Raw genomic sequence first — 20,354 nt, forward strand, 5'->3', positions numbered from 1 at the left:
CATGTGCAGCCCCCTGCACCCCATTCAGCCCAGCATCTCCCCCCCTCGCAGCATACGGGATGGCCTTGAGATTTCAAAGCAGAGGAAAAGCATCGAAACATCAACACCAAGCACTCAGGGCCGTACTGGGGAGCAGAGCAGGGTTCCTGTCCCACTCCCTGCCCAGGGAACCACCTGGGGAAACTGAGGCACACTCACAGCACACCCACAGAGAGCTGGAGCCACCAGAGAGATGTCTCTCCCCATTCCCCAATTTTAGGCAATGCTGTCCCAAACCACAGGACCCCTCAGCCCCCTTGTCCCACCAGCACGAGGCAAGCCCTGGCGGGCCCCGGCCCTGGGTCGCTGTCCTGGCAGTGTCCCAGCCCGGCCGGATGGCTGCATCCTTCCTGCCCGCCTGCCTCCCCGCACTGCCCCGCCTCTGCCAGCGGCTCGTGGCCCCGGAGCACGGGGCTGACGTCGGCCCGACTGGTGAGTTTGGGTTTTCGTCTTGGGGAGTTTTGTTTTTTCCCTGCTGGTTTCCTTTCTCCGCTCTGACTCCTTGGCCTCGTGGCCTTGGCTGACCCCAGCGCTGCCGCCCCTCCTGCCCTCCCAGCCCCCTGGCTCCGTGCCCAGCTCCCAGCGGCCCAAAAGTGAAGTGGTGGGGGGCCCTGTTGGGGTTGCAGCTCTGCTGCCTGCTGCCCTCACTGTGGCTGGGTAAACCCTGTCCCCAAGCTCCACTGCAGCCCCCCTGCTATGGCGTTGTGCCTGGGTGGCTCTGTGGGTGCTGGGGAGCCCCCACATCCCCGGTCCCCCACACCAGCACCCCCAGCTGCCTGTCTGTTGGGCTCCTGTGACTCACCACCGGTCTCCCAGCCAGGAGGACCCCAGCCTGGTGGCTGGGCTCATCTGGGTGTCCCCAGAGCATTCCCTATCCCCTGAGGTAAGGGCTGAGCAGTGAGTGTCCAGGCCCAGCAGCACAGGGAACACCCCACTCCAGGGCATTGTGCCACTACAAACCACCACAGCGCAGCCACTGCGTACCCCAAAAAACCCTGACAGCCAACAGAAACAAGGAAATGCCAAGGCATGAAAGTGCTGGAAATCCCCATCCCAAATCCGGTGGCCTCCAGCCCCTGGCAGGCAGTGGGAAAGCTGGGAGGCATGTGCAGGACACACACCCAGACACCAGGGGGTTCAGCAATCGGGACAGAGCGAGGGCGGCCGCGACTGGCTGGAGGATGCAGGCGCAGGCTCCCTGCAGGCACGGATTGGGAAGCCGGGGCGAGCGGCCGGGATGCTCCCTCCCTTCCTCTGAGCGCAGCATCCCGCTGCCCCGGCGGGATAAACACCCGCTTCCTGCCCTTAATCAGCTCCAGAGGGGCTGGGGGGGGACAGAGAGGCAGAGGAAAAAAAAAAAACTCTGGAAAGAAAAACTCATTTCCTGCGACAGAAGAAAAAGATAAAGTCTGGATTCATTAAAGTGAACTTTACTGGGGAGAGACGGGAAAGAGCCAAACACAATGTCCTTGAAATTTCCTCCGCACGGCTCCGTCCACGAAAACAGGATAAAGCCGCTTCCGCTGTCTCTGCTGGAGTGCACTGGGGAGAACTGGGGCCGGGGGCTGCTCACAGGCAGTCGAGGTGGGTGCAGACCTGCTGGAAAACCTCCTCCACAGAGCCCTCGGCGTTGAGCTGGGTACAGAGGGGACAGCCGGGGGACTTGCCCGAGGGCTCTCACCCGAGAGCAACTGAACTCTCCCAGGGATGCATTTTGGCCATGGGTGAAGAGACCAGGGCTTGTTTAGGGCAAAGGGGTGCAGGCCATCCTTGGAGGGGGTCGCATTGGCAATGCGAGGGGTCAGGCCCACCCCAAACTAGGCAGGATTGGTTTTCCTGCTTCCCTCATCATCCCCATCCAGCACCTCCCCTCCCAGGCTGTGGGGCTGGGGGTGCTGCCATGAGTCTCATTCCCGCTTACCTGGCGGACGATGCCTCTGCTCTTGTAGAAGGCAATGACAGGCTCAGTGGCCTTGTAGTAGGTCTCCAAACGCTTCTTGATGGTCTCCTCATTGTCATCCACCCTCCCACTGGTCTCTCCTCTCTTCAGCAGGCGTTTCACCATCGTGTCCTTCCCCGCATCCACGTACAGCAGCAGCGTGGGGGGCGCGATCTGTGCACAGAGGGGACGTGGCTGTCACCACACTGAGCTGGTGTGGCTCTGGTTTGGTTTGGGGGGTGGTGGTGGTCAGCATGAGGGTCACAAATGTCCTCACACCACCCTCTGCCTCCATTCACATGGATCTGGGGGCCAGCAGGACACATTGATGTCCCCACACCATCTCCTGCCTCCCACCACTTTGGTCTGGCAGCCACCAGGACACTCTTCCAGTGGCCTCTAGAGCCATGTAGAGGAAGGCAAAGGCACACTGCAGCCAAGCCCTGGCTCTCTGCCATCACCATCATGTCAGCACTGCTGCCACGCTCTGTCAGCCTGAGGACACCCTGGTCCCTCCCACTGTGCTCTGGGCACAGGCTGTCCCCAGGCAGGGGGACCTGCTGCCCAGTTTAGACCCTTCTAGGATGTGATCTCTGCTGGAATGGGGAGCCCAGGCTGCTGCTGGATTGAGTCCCTGTGCTAAGCTGCTGCATGGCATGGCCCAGCATAGCACAGCACAGCACCAGTCCTCACCTTCTTCTCAAACTCCTCTCCCTGCTTCACCTCGCGGGGGTATCCGTCGATCAGGAAGCCCTTGGACACGTCTGCTTTGGCCACCATGGCGTCCCTCAGCATGTCCAGCACCGTGTCCTGGAGGGGGAGGACAGAGCTGCTATGGGTGACATGGGACAACAGGACTCCCACCCAGCATCCCCAGTCCCTGCAGCATCCCTGCTGCAAACCCCACCCTGGGATGGCAGGGCCAGAGATGCCTGAGCCGTGTGCCAACCATTACTGTGGTGGCCCCACTGCCACCCCTGCACATCCCATAATGTATGTGACAGCTGGTGGCTGGCAGGGACTCACCAGGGGCACCAGCTCTCCCTTCTCCATGATGGCCTGCAGCTTCTTGCCCCGCTCCGAGCCCGAGCTGACCTCTGCCCGCAGCAGGTCCCCCGTGGACAGGTGGGTGTAGCCATACTTCTGCACAATCTTCTCACACTGTGTCCCTTTGCCCGAGCCAGGGCCACCTGCAAGGCACACGTGTGCCCCCAGCCATGGGTAAGGAGAGGGAGGGTACACGGGAGCAGCAGCACAGACACGCACGAGCCCTCAGAGCTCAGTGACACGGCAGTTGGTGTCCCCAAGCCCAGCACCAAGGGGATGGACAGAGCTCCTCTTCAGGTTGCCCAAGTGCTTGGGGGTGACATGGGCTGTTGGGAATTGGCATGTGGGCACCACACCCTGATGGATGGCACCCAGGGCATCACCACCCAGGGTTTTGTCACATTACCTCCCAGGGTTTTGTTGTCACATCAACCCCCAGTCGTTTACTGTCACATCACCCCAGATGCTGCCACCCCATGACTGGCCAGAGGTGCCCTCATGGTCCCACCATACCCCATGTGGTCTCAAGGAGCCAAGCTGGAGCCACGGCCATCCCACAGTGCCTGGGAATAGCCCAGTCTCAGCCTCCAGCCCTGCTTCCCCAGCCTAGAGGTACAGGGAAAAGGCCTGGGCTGACCCCAGCAGTGACAGGATCCAGACACAGACTTACCCACCACAAAGATGATTTTGTGTTGCTTGAGCTTTTCTGGAAAAGAGAAAGGGAAAAAAAAATTATCAAAAGCCAGAAGGTCCATCAGGGAGTAAGGTGTCCCCAGGGGGTGCCAGATCCAGGGCAGGCATCCCTGGGGATAGAGGGGACCGATCCAGGAGAGTCCTGGGGAGAAGATGGAGAGGGAAGCAGACGTGTGTCCTGGTCACCTGGGCAGCTTGGGATGTGTGGCCACATCTGAGCACAAAGACCCCATGGCACCTCGGCCATGGGGCTGGAATTCCAGTGCCACGTGGTGTCCCAGAGGTGCTCATTGTCCACGGCTCCACTGCAGGCAGGGACTGGCCTCATCCATCCCTGTGGCCGGCTCCTCACCCCGCTGGGCTAACTGGGGCCGTGGCAGGCTCGGGTGGCATCGAGCACCTGGCACAACCCCGCAGTCCCTGGACCCCAGGGCAGGTCCCTGGACTTGGTGGCCGCTGTGCAAGTGGCACTGAGTGCCCCGTCCCCTGCCCAGCACCTGGCACAGGGCTCTCAGCACCTGTGGGGTCTGTGCACCAGCCGTGGCGTGGGGCGATGCCAGGGTGTGATGCCGAAGGGGGAAGCAGAGCTAAAAATAAAGTTGAGCTGCTCTGGGGCCACTTTCCCATCTCCTGATTACAGCTGGATGAAATTTCAACTCCTTGGCACCCAGCACTCCCCAGAGCTGGGGATGGAGCCAAGAGTCTGGCAGGGACCAATGGGATGTGGGGCATGTGGGGGGGCTGGAGGGACATGGGGGATGGACAGAAGGGAGGGAGGCAAGGACACAGGGGCACGTGGAGGGGGGAATGCAAAGAGCACCAGGGCTGCACATAATGGGGACAAATGCAGGGGACAGAGGCAGGGAGGGAAGGGGAATGCAGAGGGGGTGGATACAGGGGGGCCAAGGGGACGGATGCAGGGGGGACAAAGGGGATTAATTCCAGGGTGGGATTGATGCAGGGGGCAACCAAGGAAAAAGACACAAGGGAGACAGGGAGATGCAGAGGGAATGGATGCAGGGGACACTGAAGGGACAGAAGCATGCAGGGAGGTGGATCACTCACCTGTCGCCATGCTGATGGTTCAGGCACAGAAGCACTTAAGGCTGCCAGGAAAGAGAAGGATAAACAACTCAGCACATCAGGTCACCAATAGTCTGGGGAGAAAAAGGGTCTCCCTTTTTTGGCCATGACAATGCCCAGCTTCAAGCCCAGACTGGGGGGATGGGACAGAAGACACAACTCCTGGCTTGGCCCTGGAATAGGGAGCTGAGGGATCTCTGCTTCTGCGGCCATCACTCACCTGGCTCCCAGCAGTCACCCTCCGCATCCGGCTGCGGTAAGGGCATCCCCATGCCGGGTGACGCGTGGTGACGTTGCCGGCTTCCTCCCCTGCCCTGCCCACATCCCAATGCCTGGGGTGCTGCCCGACAGCAGGAAACCCGCTTGGGATGCCCGATGCCACCACAGCACCGAGGGATGGAGGCAGCACCCCCGGCTCCCCAGGGGCTGGTTTTAGGGGGGTGTCAGAAGGAGGGGGTGCAGCCCCCCCATGGCACCCCCAGGAGCTCGAGGGCTGTTTGGCCACCCCACCTGGCCGCACCCAGCCCCGCAGCACCCGAGCTGCTTGGCCGCGGTGCGTCACCCCGAACCGGCCGGACGGGGTGCAGGGAGGGGGCACCCGCAGCCGCTGGCAGGTCGTGTTACAGCCTCCAAAGGGCAGGGGCCAAGAATGGCCGGGCTGAAACCGGCACCGGGTCACATCCCACCGGCGCCGCGGGGACAAAGTCCTGACGTGTCCCCCAGGGGGTTTGGGGAGCGCGGGACCCCCGGGTCCCCAATTGTGGGGGTGCTGAGCCCCAGGAGAGCTGGCGGCACTCTCGGTGGGGTGACAGGGGGCTGCGGCCCTCAGAGCGAGCTGGGTGTCCGATCCAGTGCGGTGCCGGTGCCATGGGTGCCGGTGAGGGCGGTGGGCAGGTGACCGGTCCAGAAGGGATGGGGGGCGCTGACCCGCTGGGGCCGGGGCTGGGGAGGGGGCTCAGGCTGGGGAGGGGGCTCAGGGTGGTCTCCCCAGCCAAGGCCCTTGCGGCTGCACCCGGGGGTGCCCCCAGCGATCTCAGCTCCAAGCCACCCCTCCCATCCCATCGAACGGAAGGGGAACGCGCCCCGCAGCCCCTCCCGGGTACCGAGCCCCGCGCCGGGCTGCTCCAGCGCCGCTGCAGTGCCCCCGCCACCCCCGGCAAGAGCCGAGCCAAGCCCCCCGCGCTGCCCCGGGCCCGCCGCTGCCGCGGTGCCCGCCTGGGCCCCCGGGGTCCCGCACTGACCTGGCCCGGGGGTCCCGCACCGACCTGGCCCCGCCGCCGCCGCCCGGGCCCGCCGGTACCGCTATTTATAGAGCACGGCGGCGCGCGGGGCACGCCGGGAGCGCGCGGCACCGGCGGCGCGAGCGAGCAGCGCGGGGGCACCGGGAGGGACGGGCGGGGACACGGGGGGAGGGGGCGGCACGGCCGAGGCAGCGCCCGCCCGCACGGGCAGCGCCGCGGAGAGCGCGGTTAAACCCTCCCGGCTCGGGGGTGCGGCACCGCCCGCGAGGGGAGCCCCGCCCGGCCCGGCCCGGGGTCTCCGGGGCGCCTCCGCCCCCAGCTCCCCGGATGAGGATGCTTCTCGTGTCACTGTCCTCGTGTCGCCTCCCCTCTTCTGCCCCCATTCCGTTCTCATGTCCCCATCCCTATCCCTAGTGCCCATTCCTGCCCCTACTGTCCCCATCCTTGTCCCTAATACCCTCATGCGCCCATCCCTATGTTCGGTCCCTAATGTCCCCATCCAATCCCCATGTCCCCATTCCCATCCCATCACTACTGTCCCCATCCTTGTCCCTAATACCCTCATACCCCCATCCCTATGTCGGTCCCTAATGTCCCCATCCAATCTCCATGACCCCATTCCCATCCTTAGTGTCACCACCCTTGTCCCTAATGTCCTTATGTCCCCATTCCCATCCCTAGTGTCACCACCCTTGTCCCTAATGTCCTTATGTCCCCATCCCATCCCTATGTCCCCATGCCCCCACCCCAGCTCACACACCCCTCTCCCTCAGCTCCAGGGGTGTAAAACCCTGCGGGTGTTGTGTCCTTGTTGACATCTGCTCACTGAGAGATGCCAGATGCCAAAGCCAGTAGTACAGATTTTATTTAACAATAAAATGTGAGGTAGAGAAAGAAATAGAAAAGAGAGACTGTGCATGTGGGGGAGAGAGAGATCAGTCAAGCAGACGATTGTCACCACCCGTGGATCCCTCAGCGTCCCCTTGGTCCTTCCCCACCCTGGTGTTTGTGATGGTGGGGGGTCCCGAGGTTGTTGAAAACTTCTCACTATTTATACATTTTTGCAAATGAAGGCCTTAATGCTCATTGGCTACACAGTTCCTTTATTCCATTGGTTAAATGATTCCCTCTCTTCTAATGTTAATTAATCCCATGCTCAGTCTCTCTTCCAGTCGAGTCCCTGTCGATCTCCCCCTGCCAGAATTACCTTCTACCCAGCTGGAGCTGATCCCACCCACCAGTTACCTGGCTGGCTTTCCTTGTGGATTCTTTGTGTCCGTTATCAGTGAAACATTCTTCTCCCCGAGTTTTATTTACCACCCCTAATCTGAGATAATGCTTGGAAGATAGCACCACCTTTATCTTATCTCAAATTCCTCTTACAATTCAGCAGGGGGAAGAGGAGCTTCGGTGGTTGCAGGTGCTGTCTACCCCATAAGTTGGGGTGATCTGTTTGATCAATGACGTGTGTATGAGCAGCTGCCCCTCCACAACTTGTCTGGATGTTACCCAGGATGTGCCAGACTAGGCTCAGGTGCCATGGTGCTGCTCCTTTCTGTGCCCATCTCTTGGCAAAGCCCTTCTGTGCCACCAGACTTTAGACAGGCAATGGTGATCTCCCAGTCCTGGCACTTACCTGCCCTTCCTCCTCCTCTGTGGCTGCAGAGACCCCATCCCAAGACCCTGTGACCCCAGGGCACCTGGCTGGGGATGACAGCAGGTCTCAGCTGTCACCTGTCACTGTCAGAGCTGGAGTCAGCCAGGGACCGGACACGGATCCCACCTGGACACACTGGTCACCCGAGCCCAGGGGGGACACTACTGCTGGGGGTCACTGCCATCCTCCCCAAACACCCATCCAGAGCCAGGGCTCAAGGTAACAGACTGCAGCAATATTTATTCCTGTACAAACAATTACAAAACATGGGTGCCCCACTGCTTCCTCCAGCACCCCAAAATCCCAGCCACAGCCAGAGGGAAACTGAGGAATGGATTCCTGCCAAGGCTCAGCACCCAAACACGCCAGATTTAGGTGCTTTCCCCAGATCAACTTCTCTGCTGCTGAGAAATTAGTAACGAAGTCCTGTCCCAGCCACAGGGTGCCAAGAAGCACCGCTGCCCCCCACTACCTGCCCACTTCTAAATTGTTTATAAGCAGCTGCTGGCCCTTTGTTTCCACTAATGAGCAGCCCCTGCTCACTCCTTCCAGGAAACCCCAGTAGAAACCCCACAATTAGAAGCAGAAGAAAAAAAGCCAAAACCTCCAAAAAGCTCCCAAAAATCCCATCTTTCAGTTAGGAAAGGTTTTGGAAGTGTGGGGGCACAGCGGTGCTGGGAAGGGCTGGTGCTGGGACAGAGAGGGTGGTAATGTCACCCCCGTGGGGTCCCACCAAAAACTGTGCGGCTCTGCTGTGGGAAGGATGACTGAGGACTGGGATGAGGGGCTGGGGATGGCAGGGGGGGCTGAGTTCCAAGAGGGGGTCTCCTCACCCAGACAGTTGGGGGAAAGTCTCTGTGGTGACCCCAGAAGTGGTGCAAACCAAACTGAGCTGAGGGGACCTGGAACCCCCTTACAGCCTCATAGGGGCTGCAGTGTGCATGGACCAGGATGGGGCAGGATATCACCCCCAAGTATCCTGCACATGGAGGGAGGACACTCCAAATCTTACATTCACCACCTGGTCCCCAAAAACCAGCTCAAAACCCAACACATCCCAGGTGCCAGGAGCCACCATGCACAACAGTAGCGGTGCTGTGGGAGGCAGCTGGTGGCACCTGATCCCACCACTGCCAGGGGGATGCAGGGGAACCCCCATCCATCCATCCATCCATCCGTCCGTCCGTCCGTCCGTCCGTCCGTCCGTCCATCCATCCATCCATCCCAACTGCCCAGCAGGCGTGGGGCAGCCCCTAGGTCCATGTGGGGTGGGAGAAGGTGATGTTGTAGAGGCTGGCCCAGCTGGCAAAGACCCTCTTCTCCGTGATGAAGCGGTGGTGGTTGCCGCGGCGGCTCCGCTCGTTGTGGATGTAGGTTGTGCACTCGTCGGGGCCCTTGGGCTCGTAGTAGTGGTAGGGCAGGCGGCGGGGTGGGGGGTGGCGGCTGCAGGGGGCAGAGAAACACGGGGTGAGCGCCGTGGTGGGGTCAGGGGGCTGAGGGGGAGCCCTGGGGGTCTCCTCACCCGCAGTAGCTGGGTGGCACCATGCCATAGACGTGGATGGCGTCGCACAGCTCCACCGCGATCACCATGGTGAACCAGCCAGTGCTGAGCCACGAGCGAGACTTCTCCCTGGGGAGGAAAAGCAACAGTGAGGTGATGTGGATAATGGACACCCTCAGTGTCCCCAGCGTGCCTCAGGGACCCCCAGCTCAATGCTGCAGCCCATGAAGCAGCTCCGAGAGTCAGCTTTGTCTTGGGAACCTGGAGAAAGGGGGACACAGCGCAGGAGGTGGCTCTGAGGTACCTGTCCTTCCCTGTCTCTCCCCGAAACAGGTCATCAAACTGCTTCATGCGGCCGGGGGAGACAACGTAGGCTGTCATGTTGGGGAACGAGGCGCAGACGCGCTGGATGATCTTCAGGAGGCTCTTCTGCATCTTGGTGGGCGGCCCCCAGAAGATGAACATCGTCTCTGGGGTCTTGTTGACGAACTCCTGGGGCCGCTTGAGGACACGGTAGAGGCTGGAGTGGGCCACCACACGGAAACTGGTCTTGTTGCCCACATCAGCACTGTAGCCCGTGGTGGGAGCATCGTTCATGCGGATGGTGCACTCAGCCCCGTCGATGGCCGTGCCCAGGTGGGTGCCCAGGAGGTGGCTGGAGCTGGTGACAATGACGCATTGGTGGCAGCGGGTGGTCAGGGTCTGCTGATGACAAGTGCTGTCAGCAGGTGACTTTTGGTGTCACCGTGGGCAGGGCACTGCTCCCTGCGGAGCCGCTGTCCTCGGGAGGGGACGGCTGGGCTGGATGCCAGCAGAGGGACAGACCCTGTGTCACCACCCGGGCCCGGCCCTGCTGCCCAGCCCGTACCTTGTTCCCGCAGACAGGCAGGTACCCGCTTTTCACCCCCCACTTCTTGAGGTCGGGGGGCCGGCGGGCTCTGCCCCGCAGGCGGCTGTAGGGGAACACCTCGCTCCCGTTGCCGGAGCTGTAGATGATCAGCAACATGATCAGGGCAAAGAGGACCCCCAGGGCGGCGGCGCGCTGGCTCTGCGGGCGGGGGGACAGCGTCAGCCGCTGCCCCCACCCACGGGGGCGCATGCACCCCTCTCCCAAGGCATCTCCAGCAGGATGCCTGCTGTCCCCAGGAGGTCCCCGAGGGGATTCTCTGGTACTCACCGTGCTGCCACTCATGTCTCTGTGCCAGCCTCAGCACACAGCGATCGCCGGCGTCCCGCGAGCACCTGCAAGGCGTGTGGTCACCCCCAGCCTGGCCCCTGCAAGGCGTGTTGGCACCCCCAGCCTGGCCCATCATCCCCATGCCAGGCTGGTGGGGGTACAGGTACACAGGACGAGTCTCCAGGTCCTCCTCTGAAGAGGAGAACAATCCCCCGGAATTTACGAGGGGGAAAGAAACACTGTTGACAGAGGCTGGGCAGACTCCGGGGTGTGGAAGAGCCACGTTAAACTGCGTCCAGGGAGGATTATCCTCCCCTCGTGGGGATGAAACCACTCAAACCGCAGGGTTAGGGAGGGTCAACCTGCTGCTCGTGCAGTGAAATTCCATTAAAACCACTACCACAGGAGCCTTGGATCAGGAGGGAATAGAAGGAGCCCACTCACCCCACTCAGTGCATGCATGGGATTGCATCCAGCAGACCTGCAGGGATCTCTCCAGCCCCAGAACCCACTCTAACTTCCACTCCAAGCGGACCGACCCAGTTTAGTTCTGGGAGCCCTGGTTAGTGAGCCCCAGCCATTCCGGGAGCGCTCCAAGCAAATGGAAATTAAAAACCACTGAAGCCTCTTTACTAATTGTCACACGGAAAATTACGCAACAGCTTGAGATCAACCCCTGGGGGGAGCTGACACCTCGAAACGCTCTCAGGGCCGCTGGTGGTGCCAGAAGGTACCAGCCTGCCTGGGGAGCCCAGGCCAGGCCGGCGTGGTGATGCTGAGGGGCTTCGTTGTCCAAACGCTGGGGATGCTGTGGGACCCCCACTCCCGGACCCCACTTCGCTCCCTCCACAGCTCTCGGGCCATGTGGAACCCCACGGAGGGGACCCCGCGGCCTTACCTCACCTGCCGGGGGCTCTCATGGGGAGTCCGTCACCTCCTGCGCCCCGCGGGCGGCGGGCGCTGCCCGGCCCCTCCGGCGGGCTCGGCCATGCCCGGGACCGCGGCTCACATCGTCGCTCTGCGGGAGAAGGCTGCTTCAGAGCCGGGCCCCTCCTCCGCCGGGGGTCCCCCAGCCCCGGATGCGAACCCTCCCGCCCTCCGGGAAGGGAAAACCCGCCCGGCCCGGGGTGCGAACCTCCCGCCGCTCCTGCGGGCGAGTCCTCCCCCGCCCCGGGGAGCATTCCCCCGCCCCCGGCGATGGGGGACACGGGAGGGAGCCGGACCCTTCCTGCCCCTCCATCCCCTGTGTACCGGCCCCGGTTCAGGGGCCGCTTCCCCCCCGGCCACGGCGCGTTCCGCCCCTGCACCGGCTGAACGGGCCCGGCGGGGACGCGCGAGCTCCACCGGCCGCTCCGGCCCGCAGAGCGCCCCGGTACGGCTGCCGATACCGATACGGCTGCCGATATTGACAGCGCTGCCGATGCCGCTACCGTTACCGCGGCCGTTACTGATATCGCTGCCGTCGCTGATAGCGCTGCCGATACCGAGCGCGCCGCTGCCGCCGCCCAGGCCGGGTCCTAGTGCCGCCCTCCCGGGATGGGGAGCACCGCCGGGTCCTAGTGCCGCCCTCCCGATCCCGGGGAGATCCTAGTGCCTCCCTCCGGGGATGGGCAGAGCCGCCGGGTCCTAGTGCCGCCCTCCCGGAGTCGGGAGAGCCGCCGGGAAAGACCGGGACTGATCCCCCGGTCCCCGATGGCACCGGTGCCGGCAGCGGGGATGGGGGGCAGCGCTGCCCGGCCGTGCCAGGAGCAGCCCGCCCTGCCTGCCCGCATTGCTGGGATGCCGAGATCTCCTCCGCATCTCCCCCGCACCGCTCAGGGCCCCGCTCGGGGGTTTCGTGGCGCAAGGAGAGAGCTCCACCGCTGGCGGGGACCCGCATCCCTGACCCGGGTCCAGAGCGATTCTGGCCCCGCTGTGCCGGTGATGCCTTGCCCTGCGCAGGGCTGTGGAAGCTGAGGAGGCCGGGAAAGAGCTCCATGGGCTCCTGTGCTGCACTGCCCGGCAGGAAGCAGCCCTGGCAGCACCCCCGGTTCCTGCACCACTCCTCACTGCACCCCAGACAGCACCAGATCCTCCCAAACACGTGGCATCTGTTTACATGTTCAAAAGGCTGCTGTGGGCTCAAGGCCATGCACTTGCCCATGGCATGTCCCATCTCTCCAGGGACATGGGAGCTGCCAGTGCCCTGTGACAGCCCAGCAGCACTGAGCTCTGTGGGACTGAGGATCAGACTCAGCACCCATCCTGAGAGATGCAGCTGCTGGTTTCCAAATAACCTCAGCTGCTTTCAGCACCCTCTTCCAAGTTTAGGCTCAGCTCTACCTCCTTGTCACCTCCTCATCTTATTTATAGCCTGGCAGCCTGTGAGGAGGTGTTGAGTATCCCCCCTCCCTCACTCCCTGTCCTGTCCTGCAGCCACAAGGGGCACAGCAAGGGGCACAGCAAGGGACACCACTGAATTAAAAACAATTTTAATGGCCATGTTTGCTTTGGTCTGAATCCAAGGACACTTGTGACAAGGCAATTCATAGCTCCTAGGGCACAGGTGGCTCCAGGGTCTCCTAGCTGAGGGGCTGCAGGCACCAAGCAGCAGAAGGCAGAGCCTGGATCCAGCTGCCTGCATCCCACACCCAGCACTGTCCAGAGGGTACAAGTGGGGTAAGGACCACAGTAGAGCTTCATCCCTGTGAGAGGCACAAGTCTGTGGTCCTGGCAGGGCTGACCATTTCTGCCCCATGTCCTGCTGGAGTCCAGCAGCATGATTAAATATTCCTCCTAGTACAGAGAGCAGAAAACCAGGTCTCCCTGGCTCCATCCAGGCAGGCGTTTGGAGCTGGTGGGGCTGCATGGGTCCAGCTCATGCCCCCCATGTACCAACAGGGGATTCCCAGCCCATCCACCAGCTGGGAAACAGGCACTGCTGTGCAGAGATGGAGACTCCCTGCTCCAGGGCTTGGCAGGAGGTGTCCAGCCGTGCCACTGGCAGAGCTGAGACGTGTTGCTGCAGGATGAGAGCTGCCCTGCTGCCGAGGTTCCTGCCGCCTCACGCCGTGGCTGGCACCCTACCTGCCTGCCCAGGAGGGGTGGTTGAAGACAATGTTCCTTCTCTTGGCCCAGCGGGAGAAGATGGCTTTCTCGGTGATGAAGCGGTGCCCGGCGCGCCGAGCCTGCTCGTGCATCAGGTACATCCTGCACTCGTCCAGCCGGCCCTTCTCAAAGTAGTGGTACGGCACGCTGGAGTGGTTCTTTTCCCTGGCAGGAGGGCACAGGGTCAGTGTGGGACTTGGGGGGGACACCAGACCACCCCACATCTGCCCCTGCCACCCCTCCATACCTGCAGTAGCTGTCGCTGACCATGCCAAAGACACAGATCTGCTCGCACAGCTCCATGGCCAGGATCATGCTGAACCAGCCCGTGCTCAGGAAGGAGCCGGATTTCATCCTGCAAAGCATCGTGGTCACACTGGAGTGGGTGGCACCCACCCGGCTGGTAGTGCCACCACTATGGGTGCTTGATGGGGACAGACACATGAGGGGGACGCAATGAGACCTCCTGACCTCAGGATCCAGCAGTACCTGTTCTTCCCTGTCTCGTTCTGGAAGACATCGTCACAGTATGTCATCTTCTCCTCGGTCAGGGTGTAGATCTGCAGCTGGGGGTACTTCTCCATCACCTTGACCAGAGCCTGGTAGGTTGAGCCCATCTTCTCCCTGTTCATCTTTTTTGCTGGCCCCCAGATGAAGTAAAGGGTCTCTTGGGACTGCTGGAAGAAGTAGGGCTGGTTCCCCAGCAGCAGCGGGACGCTGGTGTGTGAGACCACCCGGATGGTGCTGCGTGCCCCCACGTCCTGCTCGTAGCCGGCGGTGGGGGCATGGTTCATGCGCAGGACGCACTCCTGCCCGTCGATGGCCTGTCCCAGCTGCGAGCCCAGCATCTGTCCCGAGCTGGAGACGATGGCACACTGGCGGCACAGCGCTCGCTCCAGCGGCTGTGGGGAGAGGCACCGTCAGCTCCTCCTTCCCTCCCGCAGCAGCCGGATACACCACACCCCTGCCCGCCCTTCCCAAAGGACAAGGAAACTGAGGCACAGGTGGGCCGAGCTGCCCCAGCGCTGCCCCATCCCCACGCACCTTCCCGTCGGGAACGCGGCTGTAGCCCTGGAAGCTGCGGACGCCGGACGTGGCGGGGCTGTCCCGCAGCGCCGGGGCCGAGCAGCAGCGCTGCACAGGGCTGTGGGAGCAGAGCAGGATGTACAGCACCACCGCCACCGCCGCGCACACCAGCGTCAGGAAGAGCCGGACCTGGGAGCAGAGCGGAGGGAGCTCTCCGGGCCTGCCCACGTGCACCGGCCCCGTGCCGGACGCCGGTGGCCCCGCGGCCATGAGGGAGCTGCCCCTCGGAGGGTGTCGAGGTGTGTGGGGGGAGCGGTGCGGGGTGCCGGGCCCGGCTCACTCCGTGCCCTACGGGCTCCGTGCCGCCCGCGGGCACCGGCAGCAGCCGGGCTCAGCCCCCCGGCCCCTCGCCCCTGCCCCAGCGGGTACTCACCAGCGTCTTCATGCTCGGGGGGCTGGCAGATCCCCGGGCGGGCTGCGGGGGTCACCGGCAGGGTGGGGGCTCGCACCCTGCAAACGGAGCGGGCTCAGCGGCGGCACCCGGGATCTGGGATCTGGCTACCGGGATCGCCCCGGTCCCCAACGCCCGGGGTTCCCCTCCACGCCTCGTGCTGGGACCCCCCGAGGCCATCACCGCGATCCCCCCCCGTATCCCATCCCCATCCCCATTCCCCGGTGTGCCGCACGTGTGCCGTTCCCCGCTCCGGGCGCCGTTCCCTCCGTGCCCCGCGGGTGCCGCCCCGCCGGGCAGGGCTCGGGCCCGGGGGTCTCCCCGGCGCGGCATCCCCGGTTCGCGGTGCCGGCCCCACTCACCGAGCCGGGCTCCACCGGCGGGTCCCGCATCCCGCCCGGAGCGGGGCTGCCGGGCCGCGGCGGGGGCGGAGCCGAGCGGGCACTGCCGGAACCGGCACCGGGACCGCCCCCGCCCCGCCCCGCGACCCCGCTCCTCGGGGGCGCGCCCGCCCGTGCCCGTGGGCTCGTGCCCGGCGCACCGGGACCGACCCCGGCACCCAGCCCGTGTGTCCCGGTACCGATCCCCGCCGCTCGCCCCACCGTGTGCCTCGGCAGCCACCCCAGGGCTCTTTCCCGCTCTCGCTGTGCCCTCTCGGGCTCCCGTCCCGCTCTGCAGCCTCCCTGTGCCCTGGGCTCTCTCACCTCCGGGCACCGCAGCTCCCGATGAGCCCGGGGACACCACGAGGATCCGGGATGGCTCAGGAGTGGGACCGGGGCAGGTGACAGCCCGGTAGCCCAGACCCCATCCAGTGGCCCCAGGCCCATCACCTGCAGCCCCTCCTGCCAGGGTCAGGCCACAGAGCACCCATGGGAAGTGTCCCCAGAGCGAGCTGCCTGCTGGCCTGGGGGGGCATCGGATTTCTCCCACTGGAGATAAAGAAACATGAGATGTAACCTTGAAACCAACCCCCCCGATTGTCCTGAACAGGCCAGGGACCACAGAGGAAGTGACAGGGACAGCACTGGGCTCCTGCACAGGAAGCAAGGCTGGAGGGGGAGGTCACACCGGCAGCTGCTCAGTCACCGTGGAATTCTTCCACTCTTTGCTTCCTTCTGCCCAGCCCAAAACCAGCCCTGTGGGATGGGCTGAGCCTGCTGGTGAGCAGCAGGGAAGAGCAGCAAGAGGCTCAGCATGGCCTGGCAGCCTCTGCAAGAGCTGGAAACAAACCCCAGCCAGAGCCTCACCTCTGGACCCTCTACTGGCTCCTGCAGCCAGGCTCAGGTGCGGCCCTCGGGGTGTCCCAAGCCACCAGCACCACCCCAGGCAGGATGGCAGGAAGTTCAAAGTACATGCAAGAAGGGTTGGAGTGCCCTAGATCTGCCTTCCCCAGGCAGGGTACAGCAGCCCCAGGCATGGCAGAATCAGCATTTTTGGCCAGGTTGTCTCTGGTGCTTCCCTGCCTGACCTCAGCAGCAGGACCTTTCCAGCAGGATGCCATGCACTGCCAGGGCCATGCTGAGCCCACCCTGGCAGGCTTGTGGCACCCCTTGGCATGGCAGAGGACAGGGAGTGAGACCTTACAGACCTTTATTGAGGGTGATCCTGCTTGCCATGGTCCAGGGGAGCTGCCAGGAGAGGAACCCCCCAGGGGAGGGACACTGCCACCACACCTGCCTGCTCAGCCCCAGCCTGGCTGGCACATGGAGCCCTCTCCAGGGCAGGAACCCAGCCAGGACTGGGAGCTGTGATGGGAACCACACCCAACACTTCCCTGTGATCCAGGACATCTCCTCACCACCCCCCCAGCACTGTCCCTGCTCCCTCTGCACACCCAGCCTCATGGGAGTCCCTCTTCAGAAGGGCAAGAGCCCCCAGCACTGATCAGCCCTTCCAGAAGCAAATGGAGAAGGCAAACCTGTCCTTTCCAAGCCCAAAGTCTAATTTCACTCCTTTCAGACTTGAATCAAAAAAACCCCACAAACTGTAGGTAAAGTTTTAAATAAAATTCCCAGAAGGAACAAACTACTGGGCTGAGCCAGAGCTGAAGGGAAGGAGTGCCCAGAGTGGGCAGGGCAGCCCCAGCTGGGGAGCAGGTCCCTCAGCAGGAGCTCTGGTCCCTCATTTGATGAGCCTTGGATGAATCCTGCTTCTCTTTGGTCAGTGAATTGTAAACTACAGGTTTAGTCTCTGCAGAAGGGAACGTGGGAGCAGCTCAGTGCTGGGCACCTTGGAGATGTCTGCCTGGAGCTGCAGGAAAAGTCTTTTCCTGGCTGTGATGCTGCAGCGTGGGCACCTCCTCATCTCCTCAGCTGGGCCTTCAGTCTGATTTCTTGGCATGTTTCCTGCTCTTCCACGTGACAAACATTATAAAAACACCTGCCAAGACAGAGAGAATTCAGGTAGGAAACTTTTAATTCCACAACACCTGTCAATGAGAAACAGAATCTCAGCAAGGGAGAGTAAGAAAATTCTACTCCCCAGAGGCTCAAAGAGCCAAAAAATCACACACAAACACAGCCCCTGTGCCAGGCTAAGCTGCAACAGTAGCCACAGACAGTGCCGAGAGTGTCACACATTAACTAAACCCCTAGCAACCTTCTTCTCTCTTCCTAATTTAGAAGTTTCTAATTAGAAGCAGAGAAACAACTCTCACCTATAAATAGCACCAGCAGCAGCCCGGCTGCCACGGGGATGATAACTGCATATTCCCGAGGCAGGAAGAACTGGTGGATCCCGTGGTCGCTGTCCATGAAGGGCTGCGGGGACACAGAGGGGGTCAGCAGGCGCCCACAACACCTCCAGTGCAGCCTCAAGGTTTTGGGAGAAACATGGAAATGTCTGGTGTGAGATGGCTGAAAAAGGGGGCCCAGACCTGCAGGTGGCTCGGCCACAGAGACAAGAGCGGGTGGGCAGTGAAGGGTTTGGGGTTCAGGGGACAATGAGGGACACGGGGTCCCACAGCCCCGGGGGTTTGGGGTGGGCAGAGCTGCTGGTGCAGAACACAGCAAATCCCTGTGTCTGTGCCTCTGCCCTGCAGAAGGGAGCAGCTGGCACCAGCTCTGCTCCATGGTTATCCCAGCAGGATCCCTGTGCAGAGGCCGTGGAAGGCTCTGGACACCAGGGAGCACTGTGAGGATGGGAATGCTGCTGCAGCTCTGGCAGCACTGTGAGGATGGGAATGCTCCTGCAGCTCTGGCAGCACTGTGAGGATGGGAATGCTCCTGCAGCTCTGGCAGCACTGTGAGGATGGGAATGCTCCTGCAGCTCTGGCAGCACTGTGAGGATGGGAATGCTCCTGCAGCTCTGGCAGCACTGTGAGGATGGGAATGCTCCTGCAGCTCTGGCAGCACTGTGAGGATGGGAATGCTCCTGCAGCTCTGGCAGCACTGTGAGGATGGGAATGCTGCTGCAGCTCTGGCAGCACTGTGAGGATGGGAATGCTCCTGCAGCTCTGGCAGCACTGTGAGGATGGGAATGCTCCTGCAGCTCTGGGAGCACTGTGAGGATGGGAATGCTCCTGCAGCTCTGGGAATGCCGGGAGCACAGACACAGATCGGGCAGCAGAGTGAGCAATGCAAAAGGGGAATTCAAACCCCTTGGAGGTGGAGGGGAAGCTGGTGGGAGTTCAGACATTAGTCCAAGGCTGAACCTGGCCTCTCATGCCTGGAAAGCTCGTGGGGAGAAGTTTCTTTCCAGGGAGAAAATCAGCAATGACCTCAGCTGATGTGTCCCCAGAAATGGGCAGCCTCACTTTCCCAGAGCCCTGCCTTCCCTAAACTCTTGTCCTCCCTACCAGATTTGTTAAGATTTGTCTCTTCCTATGTCTCCCTCTGTCATCTCCCACCAGAACCAGGAATCTGGGGGATGTGGACATTGATGACTACACCTCAATCAGGGCCAGGCTTCAGCTCTTTCCTATGGCTGACCTGGCTGGGTCAGCCTGGCTCGGAACAGCAGGTGGGCACCATGGTCAATGTTTAGTCCTGCCCAGGCAAGGCCAGGAACACCCAGATGGGACAAGGACAGTGCCAGGATACAGAGGAAGATCTGCCCCGACATTTTTACCCCAGAAGTCAAGAGTCCTTCGGGCACACAGACACATCATCACCTGAACAAAGGGCGGGGAAACACCTGAGTGTGGAGTGACTGGGAATATATTGGCCAGAGGAAGCCCGTACCAGGACGATGATCCAGAGGGTGTAGTAAACAAAGAGGACGAGGCTGAAGGCGACCAAGCCAAACCCAACCAGCTGGTCCGTCGCTGTGGCCTGCAAAGGAGAGACAGAGTGGGATCCCCACGCCTGGGCCTGAGCGGCTCAGGGCTCCTGTGGCTGGCAGCGAGACCGGGGCCAGGGGCACGGCCAGAGATGATGCACCGGGGGCTGCAGGCCGTGCCGCAGGCAGCTCCCTGTCACACACACATTTTATGAAAAATCCTCTCCTTAGGATTTTTTCTCCTGAGAAGCTGAGAGGCCTCAGGAACAAAATGTAAACATTGGTTATCTGCTGCTGTGGAATGCACCAGGTGGATCTGTGATTGGTCTCATGTGGTTGTTTCTAATTAATGGTCAATCACAGTCCAGCTGTCAGGACTGTCTCGGTCAGTCACAAGCCTTTGTTATTCATTCCTTCTTTTTCTATTCTTAGCTAGCCTTCTATGAAATCCTTTCTTCTATTCTTTTAGTATAGTTTTAATATAATATATATCATAAAATAATAAATCAAGCCTTCTGAAACATGGAATCAGATCCTCGTCTCTTCCCTCATCCTAAGACCCCTGCGATCCCCGTCACAGCTCCCGGAGCCGGCTCACACACCGCATCCCAGGGGCCGTTCCTGGGCGGCGGCCGGGCCCAGTCCCTCCAGTCACGGAGCCTGGCCAGGGCTCCGGGCCGCGATCCGGCCCAAGCCCCCCGTGCCGAGCAGGGGCCGAGCAGGGACCGGACCGGACCGACCCTCCCTCCCCGCCGCGGGGTCCCGCTCGCTCCGGGCCGGGCCCGCACTCACCATGGCGCCCCGGCCTCCTCCCCGCCGGCCCCGCCTTTCCGGCGCAGCCACCAATCAGCGAGCGGTGCGTCAACCCCGCTCCGGGAGCGGCCAATCAGCGGGGGCGGGCGGGGCGCGCTCCAGGCCCCGCCCCGAGCTCCGTCACCTCCCGGAGCCGCGAAACGGAACAGGAACGGGACCGGGACCGAGAGAGCGGCGGGAACGGGACGGGACCGGGACCGAGAGCGCGGCGGGAACGGGACGGGACTGGGACCGAGACCGAGAGAGCGGCGGGAACGGGACGGGACCGGGACCGAGAGCGCGGCGGGAACGGGACGGGAACGGGACCGAGAGCGCGGCGGGAACGGGACGGGCTCAGGGCCGAGAGAGCGGCGGGAACGGGCCGGGACCCCCGGGAGAGAGC

At 62.4% G+C, this 20,354-nt stretch overlaps 4 protein-coding genes across 14 annotated transcripts; all 4 read right to left on the reverse strand.

Moving 5' to 3' along the window:
* Nucleotides 1-1,453: 1,453 nt before the first annotated feature.
* Nucleotides 1,454-6,132, reverse strand: AK1 (adenylate kinase 1). 2 transcript variants are annotated; one of them, XM_030961302.1, is made up of 8 exons: nucleotides 6,043-6,065; nucleotides 4,784-4,824; nucleotides 3,905-4,305; nucleotides 3,696-3,731; nucleotides 3,005-3,168; nucleotides 2,672-2,788; nucleotides 1,961-2,152; nucleotides 1,454-1,674 (listed from the first exon to the last, which is right to left on the reverse strand). In XM_030961302.1, exons 3-8 carry the CDS (start codon nucleotides 4,044-4,046, stop codon nucleotides 1,609-1,611), a joined length of 717 nt encoding a protein of 238 aa, XP_030817162.1. In that variant the 5' UTR covers nucleotides 4,047-4,305; nucleotides 4,784-4,824; nucleotides 6,043-6,065; the 3' UTR covers nucleotides 1,454-1,608. The 2 variants fall into 2 exon arrangements, with proteins under 2 accessions (XP_030817162.1, XP_030817164.1); XM_030961304.1 differs by lacking the exon at nucleotides 3,905-4,305 and having other exon boundaries at nucleotides 6,043-6,132.
* Nucleotides 6,133-7,913: 1,781 nt separating this feature from the next.
* Nucleotides 7,914-11,913, reverse strand: ST6GALNAC6 (ST6 N-acetylgalactosaminide alpha-2,6-sialyltransferase 6). 8 transcript variants are annotated; one of them, XM_030961335.1, is made up of 7 exons: nucleotides 11,808-11,913; nucleotides 11,281-11,395; nucleotides 10,378-10,442; nucleotides 10,069-10,248; nucleotides 9,505-9,905; nucleotides 9,222-9,329; nucleotides 7,914-9,142 (listed from the first exon to the last, which is right to left on the reverse strand). In XM_030961335.1, exons 3-7 carry the CDS (start codon nucleotides 10,390-10,392, stop codon nucleotides 8,953-8,955), a joined length of 894 nt encoding a protein of 297 aa, XP_030817195.1. In that variant the 5' UTR covers nucleotides 10,393-10,442; nucleotides 11,281-11,395; nucleotides 11,808-11,913; the 3' UTR covers nucleotides 7,914-8,952. The 8 variants fall into 8 exon arrangements, with proteins under 8 accessions (XP_030817195.1, XP_030817199.1, XP_030817191.1 ...); XM_030961339.1 differs by having other exon boundaries at nucleotides 9,505-9,902; nucleotides 11,276-11,395; XM_030961331.1 differs by having other exon boundaries at nucleotides 11,276-11,395.
* Nucleotides 11,914-12,832: 919 nt separating this feature from the next.
* On the reverse strand, nucleotides 12,833-15,876 carry ST6GALNAC4 (ST6 N-acetylgalactosaminide alpha-2,6-sialyltransferase 4). 3 transcript variants are annotated; one of them, XM_030961392.1, is made up of 6 exons: nucleotides 15,646-15,876; nucleotides 14,924-15,000; nucleotides 14,509-14,679; nucleotides 13,954-14,366; nucleotides 13,712-13,819; nucleotides 12,833-13,629 (listed from the first exon to the last, which is right to left on the reverse strand). In XM_030961392.1, the coding sequence occupies exons 2-6, from the start codon at nucleotides 14,933-14,935 to the stop codon at nucleotides 13,440-13,442; spliced, it is 894 nt and encodes a 297-aa protein (XP_030817252.1). In that variant the 5' UTR covers nucleotides 14,936-15,000; nucleotides 15,646-15,876; the 3' UTR covers nucleotides 12,833-13,439. The 3 variants fall into 3 exon arrangements, with proteins under 3 accessions (XP_030817252.1, XP_030817253.1, XP_030817251.1); XM_030961393.1 differs by having other exon boundaries at nucleotides 14,509-14,608; nucleotides 15,646-15,858; XM_030961391.1 differs by lacking the exon at nucleotides 15,646-15,876 and adding an exon at nucleotides 15,304-15,407.
* A 1,050-nt stretch (nucleotides 15,877-16,926) lies between these two features.
* Nucleotides 16,927-19,985, reverse strand: DPM2 (dolichyl-phosphate mannosyltransferase subunit 2, regulatory). The gene is made up of 4 exons (XM_030961438.1): nucleotides 19,952-19,985; nucleotides 19,123-19,212; nucleotides 17,598-17,700; nucleotides 16,927-17,320 (listed from the first exon to the last, which is right to left on the reverse strand). Exons 1-4 carry the CDS (start codon nucleotides 19,952-19,954, stop codon nucleotides 17,262-17,264), a joined length of 255 nt encoding a protein of 84 aa, XP_030817298.1. The 5' UTR covers nucleotides 19,955-19,985; the 3' UTR covers nucleotides 16,927-17,261.
* Nucleotides 19,986-20,354: the final 369 nt, after the last annotated feature.

Source organism: Camarhynchus parvulus, chromosome 17 (genome assembly GCF_901933205.1).
Source record: "Camarhynchus parvulus chromosome 17, STF_HiC, whole genome shotgun sequence".
Taxonomy (NCBI): domain Eukaryota; kingdom Metazoa; phylum Chordata; class Aves; order Passeriformes; family Thraupidae; genus Camarhynchus; species Camarhynchus parvulus.

Bases quoted from the DNA above. Each gene is read 5' to 3' on its own strand.
- AK1 (XM_030961302.1), bottom strand. From the start codon at position 4,046: ATGAGGCCAGTCCCTGCCTGCAGTGGAGCCGTGGACAATGAGCACCTC. The intron at 2,789-3,004 runs GTGAGTCCCTGC...CTCCCCCTCCAG, and splicing joins AGGGAGAGCTGGTGCCCCTG to GACACGGTGCTGGACATGCT. The intron at 1,675-1,960 runs GTAAGCGGGAAT...CTCTGTACCCAG, and splicing joins GCAGAGGCATCGTCCGCCAG to CTCAACGCCGAGGGCTCTGT.
- ST6GALNAC6 (XM_030961335.1), bottom strand. The intron at 9,906-10,068 runs GTACGGGCTGGG...ACTTGTCATCAG, and splicing joins TGCCTGTCTGCGGGAACAAG to CAGACCCTGACCACCCGCTG. The intron at 9,330-9,504 runs GTACCTCAGAGC...TTTCCTCCCCAG, and splicing joins GGAGAGACAGGGAAGGACAG to GGAGAAGTCTCGCTCGTGGC.
- ST6GALNAC4 (XM_030961392.1), bottom strand. The intron at 13,820-13,953 runs GTACTGCTGGAT...GATGCTTTGCAG, and splicing joins AACGAGACAGGGAAGAACAG to GATGAAATCCGGCTCCTTCC. The intron at 13,630-13,711 runs GTATGGAGGGGT...CCCTCCTGCCAG, and splicing joins GTCAGCGACAGCTACTGCAG to GGAAAAGAACCACTCCAGCG.
- DPM2 (XM_030961438.1), bottom strand. The intron at 17,701-19,122 runs GTACGGGCTTCC...GTGTCCCCGCAG, and splicing joins CCCTCTGGATCATCGTCCTG to CCCTTCATGGACAGCGACCA. The intron at 17,321-17,597 runs GTGAGAGTTGTT...CTGTCTTGGCAG, and splicing joins GCTGCTGGTGCTATTTATAG to GTGTTTTTATAATGTTTGTC.